The sequence below is a fragment of the Leucoraja erinacea genome, chromosome 8 (genome assembly GCF_028641065.1).
Source record: "Leucoraja erinacea ecotype New England chromosome 8, Leri_hhj_1, whole genome shotgun sequence".
Taxonomy (NCBI): Eukaryota; Metazoa; Chordata; class Chondrichthyes; order Rajiformes; family Rajidae; genus Leucoraja; species Leucoraja erinaceus.
Window position 1 is genome coordinate 44,363,265 of NC_073384.1, and position 12,120 is coordinate 44,375,384.

General features: G+C 47.1%; 1 protein-coding gene across 1 annotated transcript in view; it reads left to right on the forward strand.

Annotated features, from left to right (window-relative positions):
• Positions 1-4,501: 4,501 nt before the first annotated feature.
• LOC129699638 (uncharacterized) overlaps positions 4,502-12,120 on the forward strand; it is a 30,044-nt gene continuing 22,425 nt past the window's right edge. Inside the window, exon 1 of the mRNA XM_055639609.1 lies at positions 4,502-5,816. Within this exon, the coding sequence (XP_055495584.1) occupies positions 5,642-5,816 (175 nt within the window). The 5' untranslated portion in view covers positions 4,502-5,641. The remainder of the gene's footprint in view (positions 5,817-12,120) is intronic.

Genomic DNA, 12,120 nt, shown 5'->3' on the forward strand with positions numbered 1-12,120 from the left:
GGGAAATTCTACTACTAGGTCCCTACCTGGTCGGTGATGCAGCTTTTTCTCCGGGCTGCCCGTCGACCCGTCCTCGTGGCATACCAGCGGGCTTGGAGCGCCGTTTCCTGGCAGGGACCACCCAGCACCTCGGCTTTGGTGGCGGCACAGCGCTGGAGCGCTGGAGCGCTATCGTGGAGCGGAGCGGGCGATGCCCTGCCTGGGTCGCCGCGCTGGATCGATGCGCTGGAGCTCCGGTGAGCTGGACCGCCGGGATCAACACCTCCGGGCTGCGGGTTTGCGGAGCGGAGTGGGCGGCGCCGACATTAACATCGGGAGCCTGGGAGCTCCAAACCGGCGCGGCCTTGTCGGCTTCAGAAGCTGCACTCCCCAGTCAGGAAGCGGCCGTTCCAGGTGGCCCAGCCGCTGAGAGGACTAACCCGACGCTGGGTCAACACCACCCTGTGAGAACGGCCAGGAACATCGGGCCTCCGTAGAGGCAATTGAGGTGGCCTCAATAGGCCTGACTTTGGGTGAACTGGGGATGGGGACTGGACATTGTGCCTTCCCCCACAGTGGTGTCCATTGTGGGGGGATGATTTTTCTGTCTGTAAGTAAACCTGTTAGTCTGTGTCCAAGATGGTTGTCGGAAGGGAGAGTGGACGCTGGCGCGCTTTAGCTGCCGCTGCCCTCTCTTCACACTGTGTTTTTGATTTTTTGTTTTTAGACTGAATTCTGTTTTTAATTTGTGTATTGGTGATGTCTTTATTATTTATTTTATTCCGATTATATGTTTTATTATTCTTGTTAATCTCTGTAAGGTGTCCTTGAGATTTCTGAAAGGCGCCCCAAAATAAAATGTATTATTATTATTATTATTATCTTTGAAATGATCTAGCAACTGGATCTCTGCAAACCACTCAATTCTTTGTGCAGTAAGATATGGAACATAACTGATTGAAAATCTGAAAAAATAAAGTTAAAGATTGAAAAGCAAGTCCCCAGGATAGCAATCTCTGGATTGATGCTTAAATACACAGTGGACACATTAATGAAATTAAGGTAATGTAGCAGAAAGGAGTCCACATTCTTGGCGAATGCTAGAGCAAGGGCAGGTTATACAAAATACATTGTTTCCATAGTAATTGAAATGGCATTTGCATCTTTCTGGATAATGCTTTTTTAACTACTTTTCATATAATTTTTTGATAACAAAAAATCTGTGTTTTAATCTTTCACAGATAAATATACTAAACTATATTAAAAGTGCAGTAGGATCTAAATTAATATGGCAAAGAGGGGTGAATGGGAAAGGTTGAGTGTTATACAAAAGAATTAATGTTGTTAGAATTGTAACAATAAGTTTAATTAAATCAAACAGCAAAGAAAATGTCAATTGCGAAGGACTAACAAGAACTAATGAAATTAAAGAAAAGTCGGAGAGCTGAAGGGCCTGTTTCCATGCTGTATCTCTAAATAATTCAATCTGAAATGTCAACTGTATTATCTCAATGTATGCTCCTTGACCTGCTGGATACTTCCAGCATTTGATTCTTTTTCTTAGAGTTCCAGTAGTTTTGGTTTGTGGGACAGAAATATTGCTTTAGTCATAATACTGTAATCGGGCTAAGAGCAGGCCATTGGACCCTTGAGCTTGTTTTGCCATTCAGAGATAATATGGCTGATTCAATTTCTCTCTTCCACTTTGCCACACTATCACCTTAACCTTGTTATTGATTAAACATATATTTATTTCAGCTTGCAATACATCCAAGGATTTAGCCTCAGCTTCCTCAGATAAGGAATTTCAAAGATCCAGACCTAGAAAAAATCTTCCCCACTTCGGTCTTAAATGGCTAACCTTTATTTTGATATGAGTCTCCCATGAATGGATGTAGATTATTCCAACATATATTTATGTACTTCTACCTGTGTGTCACTATTGGGGTGATTATTTTAATTCCTTGAATAATGTTACTTCATTTCATTTTCTTGGATTTATCCATACTTAAAATGTATTAATTTTTTTTCAGATAAATGCCTTCCACCATTTTCTTTTCCCTGCCATGAATTATCTGACTGTATCAGCACCACTGACAGCTACATTTGTCAGTGCAGGCCAGGGTATGTGGGTGATGGAAGAAATTGTACAGGTAAGTGATAAGAGTTCACAGTGTTCATGTTAGTCAATTGGACACATCAAAGAGATTGTTGTAAGTTTCAGTGATGTAAGCACCAGTTTACTCTTATCAAAATTGCAGAATAAAACTTAAGAAGTAGGCCCCATTTTGTAAATCCCATAGGAAAGGCAACGCAGGTAAATTATAAAGCCTAATAAAAATATTTTTCTAATTCAGACATCCTTCTTTGCCAGCATAAATTATAGGACATGGCTCAGCCGGTCCCACCCTTTCCTCAGATACCAGAGATTATAAAATGAAGTGTCAATCGAGAAACTTGAGCACAAACACTTATACTGATACTTCAGTATTGTATTGAAAGTGCTAATGTTGGAATGCCTTATTTCAGAAGCGATGTAAAACTCAGTTTCCATCAGTTCACTCAGGTGGATGTAAATGATCGCATGGCAATATTCTGAAGAAGAGAGTTGTGATACCCATTTTTCTGATAAATAGTTATTATTGTATAAATATATCTAAAAGACAAATCATTTGGTTATTATCTTATTGTTTTTTGTGGGATCTAACTTTAAATAAAATTCCCATTATAACTCAAATTTTACTGCATATCAAAAATATTCTTGGCTTTAAAGAGTTTTTGGATGATCTGATGTCATGAAAGATGGTTTGCAACTAGAGGCTTATCTTATAAGTGAATATCAGAAAGTCTTTGCACTGTCCGACGTGCTGTTAATCTGCCATATAATCTATCATTGCATGATACAGTGAGGGCGTTACTCCTCATTTACTCTACTGAATAAATGCCATGGAGGTGATCTTATTTATTATCAAATGTAATTGGCCAGCACACTGCCTCTTGTGAGATGGTGACATATAGATCAAATTAATTCAAGCTGAGAGGCTAGAAGGCAATATATGTGCTGAGGTTTACTCTAGCATACTGACAAATTTCATTGGGATTGCTACTAAAGGTCACATGCTTCAATGGGAGACATTGATGAAACAGAAGGTATTCTTGAAATATAGAGTAATTGCAGAAAAGAAGCAGATCTCACAGCCCATCAAGGCATCGTTAAGTAACCCGGTCAGTCCCATTTCCTTTCTTTTTCCTCATGGTCCTATTGACGGGAACCACAAGAGCTTTGAGAATAGTACCTTCAACCTCACCGCAGTAGAATTGCTCAGTCCTTTCATTCCCATGATCTTTGCCATGGTATTTAGATTAGAATTTATCTGATCATAATAATGTGAATTGAGCACAAAATCTTAACACAGCCAGTTGATATCTTCATCTGTGTTTCAAAACCTCACAAATTTCATTAAAAGCATCATTGATGTATAGAATAAACTAAGAATAAGGGGTAAGGCATTTAGAACGGAGATGAGGAAACACTTTTTCACACAGAGTAGGAAGAGTTTATGGTGGCGCGAACAAGAGAAGCTCTGCAGTACAGGGACTCCAGTGACCAGAAGGTGTCATCGGCTGGCATCGAGGAGAGAACATGGAGGAAATGGAGGGCGGAGAAAGCAGTGGAGGTGGCAGAGTCACGCCTAAGGCAAAAGGCATTGGTGGGAGTCATGACAACTGGCAGAGTGGGTTTGGGATACTTCCCTAAGACACTGGTTGGCAAGGCCCAGAGCAAGGAGAGACACCATCTAATCCAGGAAGAAGTCCGAGCAGGTGTGGAGGAAGAGCGTGTGAGCAGGACAGTGGGGCTCAGGCAGCAGGGAGCGTGGACAAGGTGGGAGAGCATACCGCAGCGCAGGATTACCTGGTCAAACATCATGCAGGCAGACTTCCAGCGCGTCCGGTTCCTTGTCCAAGATGTCTCCGATGCCCTACCAAGCCCAGCAAACCTCCACGTCTGGGGCAAGAGCGAGACACCTTCCTGCCCACTTTGCTCTGGAAGAGGATCATTAGAACATCTCCTCAGCAGCTGCCCAAAGTCCCTTGGGGAAAGTCGCTATCGGTGGCGCCATGACAAGGTGCTCAAGGTGGTTGCTGAGAGCATAGCCACTGCCATCGGTAACAGCAAACACCACCATGCCCCAAAGAAATCAATCACTTTTGTCAAAGCTGGAGAGAAGCCCCGACCACAACCAAAAACAAGGACGGGCCTCCTCTACACAGCCACTGACTGGCAGCTGCATGTTGATCTGGGCAAACAGCTGAAATTTCCACAGCACATCACAGCAACATCACTCCGCCCAGACATGATCATCACCTCCGAAGTGACAAAACAGCTGATCATTCTGGAGCTGACAGTGCCCTGGGAAGAGCGTATTGGAGAGGAAACGCACAAAGTGCCAGGAACTGGTGAAGATGTGCCAGGACAGAGGCTGGAAGACATACTATGAGCCCATAGAGCTGGGCAGTAGAGGCTTTGCAGGACGCTCACTCTGCAAAGTCCTCAACCAGTTGGGCATTATGGAGCTGGCAAAGAAGAGGGCCATGCAATCCGCAAGCGAAGCAGCAGAGAAAGCCATTAGGTGGCTTTGGATTAAGAGGGCTGATCCGTGGGAAGTTGCTGCTGGGACGCAAGTCGGGGCTTGATCAACCCTGGCTGGGTCGCCTGGGCGAGGGTGTCTGATGTTGTGAGACCCGAAACACCCGATGGCCCTAGGTCACATCACTGAGGATGCGTCCAGCGCATCTAGAAGATGCGTCTTTCACACTGAGTCTGTGGAATTCTCTGCCTGAGAGGGCGGTGGAGGCCGGTTCTTTGGATACTTTCAAGAGAGAGCTTGATAGTGGAGCCAGGGGATATGGGGAGAAGGCAGTACTGATTGTGGATGATCAGCCATAATCACATTGAATGGCGGTGCTGGCTCGAAGGGCCGAATGGCCTAATCCTGCACCTAATGTCTACATGCACATTTATACAATGCCTACAAACATTATAAATACATTTAGCTGAATAGTGCCACACAAATATTTTTCAATTAAAATAGGCTTAACCAAAGCAGCTTATTATAAGTGTTACTGATACTTTGAGATTGTTAATTGAACCTCTCTCTCTAGATTTCTGCTGTGAAAGTAAAATCTCTAAAAGTAAACACAGCACCCAGGCTTTTAAATTATTCAAATTCTTCCAGTTATAACATTAAATGGTTTCATTGGATTAATTAAGGTTGAGGTTGCAGAAGATGGGGTGCTGAAGATGGGTCGTGAGGTGACAGAACCCATGAAATAAATCTGTATTTAATTTTCCGATGGCTTTTTGGCTCTGTCATCTGTAGACCTTCTTTTTGGTATACCCTGTTCCAATATTAATTGGCAATAAATTTGAACATTGGTTCAGATCAATGGCACAGACATTGTGGCCCAAAGGTCCTGTCCCTGTGCTGTACTTTTCAAAATTGGATTTACAGCATCATTGAGGTTAATTGACAACTGATCCTATTTTGATACATTGACCACATTTTCAATGTAAGCCGTAATATTTATTTTGAGAGTTTAATGAGATTTTGATTTATTGAATTGATTTAATTTTCCTGTCATTTGGGTTTATGTTTGCTTGATGTTTACATTTTATATTGTCATTATATCATTTAATAATATTTTTTTGTTTACAGATATTGATGAATGTAAGAATGCGACCTTCTGTTCCAGTGCAAAATATGAATGCATCAACACTTTTGGTTCTGCTCATTGTGCCTGCCGGTATCGCAGCGAAGATGGCTCTGTAACTTGTGGTTTGTATGAGAAAAATATCAATTTGTACATATTGGCTGAAAACTCTTAAAATACGTTTATAAGGATATGTAAACCAAATAGTCCAAATTATATTCAATAACATTATTCTTGACAAATTATAAACATAGATGTATCTGTTCCTGGAAATATAGAATATATTCTACCATTCCATATAGATTAAGAATAAAATATTTTTAAAAAGCAAGTGTCAGAGGGAATGCTGAAATAAAACATAGAATAAGAAAAGGTTATTTATCCCAGTTCACCCAAAGTTCTCATGTCTGTTCCATGAAGCATTTAGCATTATGCAGGTAAGTTTTGTATATGTATTCACTTATATTTAAAAATAGTAGGAGAATACCATTCACTTTATCATTCATACCCAATACCTGACCAGCATAATAGTGCTTGTAATTAAGAAACAAAACTGGAATATTTAGGATTCTTAATCCAATTCCAGCATTCAGTGGATCGATTAGATGTAACAATTACTTGAATTAGGAGCAGCAGTAGGCTACTAAAATCCTTGAGGACATAGTGTCACCAGTCCAATTTGTCTATTTTGTTTCCCTAGCAGTAAATAATAACAGTCTGTGAGCTTCTTTAATTACGTGCTGTGCCTACATGCTTGCCTTTTGTAAATCATGCATGGGGAGACACAAATCCTGCTGCATCTCAGAGCTCTGCAAATAATAATAATTTTGAATGCATGCTTGAATTTACATCTTTACTGCCAAAATGGACAATTTCATATTTTCCCACATCATTATAGAGCAGCACAGTGATGCAGCTGGTAGAGTTATTGCCTCGCAGTGCCAAAGACCCAGGCTCGATCCTGACCTTGGGTGCTGTCTGTGTGGAGTTTGCACATTCTCCCTGTGACCATGTGAGTTTCCTCAGGGTGCTTCAGTTGCCTCCAAGATACCAAAAACATGCAGGTTTGTAGGCCAATTGATCTCTGTAAATTACCCCTAGAGTGTAGGGAGTGGATGAGAAATTAGGATTAAATAGAACTAGTGTGAATGGGTGATCAATGATCAGTGTGGACTCGATGGGCCAAAGGGCTTATTTCCATACTGTATATCTAAAACTAAAGCTAAATATTAAATTTGCCACTGACTATATTACTAAAAGTCTGTTCTTGACCGGTTTTGGCCATCTGTGCTGCGATTTCCGAGAGAACGCCGCCACCTACGGCCGTCATTTTTGGCCACCTTGCTCAGAGCCCCCCTCTGCCATATGTGTGCCGAGGATTTTTCCCGTCGATGAAAAATGACAGAGATATTAATGATTTTACAAAATTCCCCATTCTCTCTGCTGCCCCTGCTGGCAGCAGGGGGGAGGGATTATAAAACCAGGAAGTGGTGTGCCTCACTCAGTGTCTGCAAGCTGGAGGAAGGCAGAGGGTCACATTTCTCTGAGCTGTGAATAACATTGAACACATGTCTACTCAAATGTAAGTGTCCTTAGTGGTTCTAAAACGTTTGCAGAATGTGTCTATTGGTTCTAAAATGTTTGCAAAAAGTTTTTATTGGTTCTAAAATGTTTGCAAAAAGTGTCTCTTTTGGTTCTACAATGCTTGCAGAATGTGTCTTATTTGGTTCTAAAATGTTTTTTAGGTTCTCCTTCCCCTTTTCCTCCCCCTCTCCATCTCCCCCCCCCCCTCCCCCCCCCCCCCCCCCCCCTCCTCTCCCCCCCCCCTTCCCCTCCTCACCCCTCCTCCCCCCCCCCCCCCCTCTCCTCCCCCCTCCCCCCCCCCCTCCCCCCCCCCTCCTCCCCCCCCCCCCCCCCTCTCCCCCCCCCCCCTCCCCCCCCCCCCCCCCCTCCCCCCCCCCTCCCCCCCCCCTCCCCCCCCCCACCCCCCCCCCCCCCCCCCCCCCCCCCCCCCCCCCCCCCCTCCCCCCCCCCCCTCCTCCCCCCCCCCCCCCCCCCCTCCCCCCCCCTCCCCCCCCTCTCCCCCCCCTCCTCCCCCCCCTCCCCCTCCCCTCCCTCCCCCCCCCTCTCTCCCCCCCTCCCTCCCCCCCCCCCTCCCCCACCATTCCTCCCCTAAACCCCCTCCCCTCCACACACCCCTACCCCCTTCCCTCCACCCTCCCTCCTCCCCACCCTCCCTCCCCCTCCCCTCTCAGCACACCCTCTCTCTCCCCCTTTTCCCCCTCCTCCCCCTCTTTCCCCCTCTTTCCCCCTCCTCTCTCCCCCCTCTCCTCCCCCCCTCTCCTCCCCCCCTCTCCTCCCCCCCTCTCCCCCCCCCCCCCCTCCCCCTCCCCCCCCTCTCCCCCCCCCCCCCCTCCTCCCCCCCTCCCCCTCCCCCCCCTCTCCTCCCCTCCCCCCCCTCTCCTCCCCCCCACCCTCTCCCCCCCCTCCCCCTCCCCTCCCCTCTTTTTCCTCCCCCCTCCCCTCCCCCCACCATTCCTCCCCTAAACCCCCTCCCCTCCCACACACCCCTACCCCCTTCCCTCCACCCTCCCTCCTCCTCCCCCCCTCCCCCTCCCCTCTCAGCACACCGTCTCTCTCCCCTCTTTCCCCCCTCTTTCCCCCCTCTTTCCCCCTCTTTCCCCCCCCTCTTTCCCCCCTCTCTCTCCCCCCCCTCTCTCCCCCCCTCTCTCCCCCTCTCTCTCCCCCTCCCCTCTCTTCCCTCCCTCTTCCCTCTTTCCCCCTCCCCCCTCCCCCTCTCTCCCCCCCTCTCTCTGCCCCCTCTCTCTGCCCCCTCTCTCTGCCCCCTCTCTCCTCCACCCCCCCCTCCCTCCCCTCCTCTCTCCTCCCCTCCCCCCCCCTCCCCCCCCCTCCCTCCCCCCTCCCTCCCCTAAACCCCCTCCCTTCCACACCCCCTACCTTCTTCCCTCCACCCTCACCCCTCCCTCCCCCTCCCTGCTCCCCACCTCACCCCCCTCTCAGCACCTCCTCTCTCTCCCCCTCTCTCACCCTCCTCCTCTCCTCCTCCCCTCCTCCCCCCACCTTTCCCCCCCTCACCCACCCTCCCTCTTATCCTCTCTGTCCACCCCCTATCCCTCTTGCCCCTCTCTCTGTCTCTCTGTCTCTCTCTCTCCTCTGTCTCTCTCTCTCTCTCTCTGTCTCTGCCCCTTCCCTCTCTGCCCTCACTCTCTACCCCCGCCCGCCCCCCTCCCCCCTCTCTAGATGTGACTGCAAGTTGGGGTCTATGCGTCAGTTGATAGGATGGTTGTGGGGTAAAAGGAGCAAATTAATAATATTAATACAATATCAAGGGGGTAATTAGCGTGAGCCGCTGCGTGCCGCCTCCCCCCCCCCCACAACCGCACGTTGGGAGAACAGACCCAACGGGTCTGCACTTGGTCTGGTATCTACCTATATTCATTTATAGCTTACTTAGTCCTCTTCACAAATTACTTTCCTATCTCTCTTTGTGCCAAATTTCGCAACCATATCCTTGATGCCTTGAAGTAAGTCATTTTTATACATGGTAAAAATTTATGGCTTCATGATTTAACCATGTGGCACACCACTCCTTATATCATTCCAACTAGTTAAAACAGTACCCGGACGTGGCACCGACGAACGAGAAGCCGAAGCAAAGAAATGGAAGCCAAATAACCGAATGGAAACAAAGCCGAAACGCCAAATAACTGTTCTCTCCCTCCCTCCCCTTCTCTTTCTCTCCCCTCTTCTCCTTCCCTCTCTCTCCCTCTCTCTCCCTCCCCCTTCCCTCTCTCCCCCTTCCCTCTCTCCCCCTCTCTCTCCCCCTTCCCCTCTCCCCCTTCTCTCTCCCCCTTCCCTCTCCTTCCCCCTTCCCTCTCTCCCTCCTTCCCTCTCTCCCCCTCCCTCTCTCCGTCTCTCTCTCTCCCTCTCTCTCTCTCTCCCTCTCTCCCCTCCCTCTCTCCCCCTCTCCCTCTCTCCTCTCCTCCTCTCTCTCTCTCTCCTCTCCTCTCTTCAGCCCGCCAGGGAATGTTTACCCTCGCATGTTTTAAAAGCGATTTTACTAAGTCCCGAGGCCATCTGTCCCCACGGCTGGGGTGGAGGTGAATCTCCGGTGTGGGTGCCAGTGTCCGGGGGTCCGGGGGGGGGGGGGAAATCACCCTAGTGTGGGGATTGGGGTCCGATGCCGGTCAGTGACTTTGGGTGGGTGGAGGGACCAGCCTGTCCCACACCTCTGCTCCACAGCCCGTCACAGTGTGGCCGCATGGGGGAGATGAGGCGGAGGGTGACCGTGGGAGAGTGGGCGCTGTACCGAACGATGCGCACCTTCAGCCATTTACAACATTGGGTTTTGGTTCAGATTGCCCAGTCACCTATGGATTGTGTGGGAAAATGACCGGCTGTGGGTCGGGTGGAGCGGAGGTGTGGGACAATGTTCATCCCTATACAGTGATGTGATGCACGGGGGTCTGGACCAATCACTGACAAGTCCCGCCCCCCGGCAACGTCATGTCCGTTATTTGACTTTCCTGTTGAGCAGCATTTGTCCATTGACTTACAGGCGGCGCCGCCTTTTGGGTAGGTGGCGTATCGGCACAGCTGCCATTCGGTGAGTTTGCTTTTAGGCAACGCAGCCTTTCGGTTAGTTGGCTTTTAGGCGTCCCACCCTTTCGGTTAGTTGGCTTTTCGGCTTAGTTTCCATTTGGTTATTTGGTGTTTTGGGTTTGTTTCCATTTGGTTATTTGGCTTCCACTTCTTTGCTTCAGCTTCTCATCCGTCGGCCCAACATCCGCACACGAGTTAAAACAACGTGTTTATGCCCACACTATAATTCCTGTTAGCTAGCCATTCTTGTATCCATATCATTGTGCTCGCTCCTGCATCATGAGCTTTTATTTTTTGCAGAGAGCTTTGATATGGTGCATCATCAAGTGACCTTTGGGAATCTGCATACAGCATGTCCACTGTTTCATTTTATCAAAATAAATTATTATTTCTTGGTTGATCTGCTTGTTAACTTTTTTGATTTGCTCATAGATTTTGAGCCGATAAATTATGAAACCTCCCCCCAGAAAATCTGACAGTAATAATTTTGAACTAATCAATTGGTTTCAAAGTAAACTTGGGTCGATATATTACATTATTAGTAAATGATTAACAGAATAATTCACTGTGCGTTATGTTGAAAATGGCGTGATACCTGTTCACAGCCTTTGATTTCAGATTTTTAAAAAATGATTTCTGTTTGATATCAAAAAAGGAATTATTATGTAGAGCAGACAATTAAGGAGAGAATTAAATGTTTTCATGAGTATCAGATAATCTAACATTCAGTAACTGGCAGAAGCTTGAATCTCATATTCACAGGGATTTTTAAGTAGTTATGGGCATACCTAGAAAACTCTCTAGTGTATAGGGGCAGCATGGTGGCACAGCGGTAGAGTTGCTGCCTTACAGCACTTGCAGCACCGGTGACCTGGGTTCGATACCGACTACGGGTGCTGTCTGTATGGAGTTTGTACGTTCCTCCCTTGACCGCGTGGGATTTCTCCGAGAACTTCATTTTCCTCCCACACTCCAAAGACGCACAGGTTTGCAGGTTAATTGGCTTGGGTTTGTATACTTGGTATAAGTGTAAATTGTTCCAAGTGTGTGCAGGCTTGTGTTAATGTGTGGGGATCGCTGGTTGGTGTGGACATGGTGGGCCAAAGGGCCTGTTTCTGCACTGCATCTCTAAACTAAACTAAACTTTAGACGAAGATTTTTCAACCATGGACTCCATTAGGTTGATTAGTAGACCTGATCATGGGTGCATATATGCAAACATTGGATATAAACACATAAATAGAAGCCACAGTCCACAAGACCCAACATTGGGTGAATAGAAAGCTCTGGAGATGGGCCTTTCAGTTTACAGTGGACCAAAGATTGTCCAATTTTCCCAAAGCATGTCATTTTTATGCTATTACTAGACCAAGTGGGACCCATTGGGTCCCATCCCCAAAAGCGGGGATGGGGGAGGGGGTACCGTTGGCAACGTCCCATTGTGATGTCATTGTGGGACTCAGCAGCTTGAGAGGCCATTGTGATTGATGCATTGTAAGTGGCATTGTGACATCATATCTGGAAGCTGGTGGAAAAAGGCTCTCTGTGAGAAGTGGTTTTTGGCTTTTTTAAAAAACTTTAATCGTGAATAACTTGAGAAATATAGGATGAAATCTTAAGTGAAGCTGAGTGTGGCGTGGAGGGCCAAAATGTGAGAATATATAAAAATTTAAGCACTAGCCCTGTAATTGATTCTCCCCTCATTCCCACTAATTCCCCCCCCCCAGATTCCACCACCCTCCTACACTGAAAACTATTTGTTTAAGAAGGAACTGCAGATGCTGGAAAATCAAAGGTACACAAAAA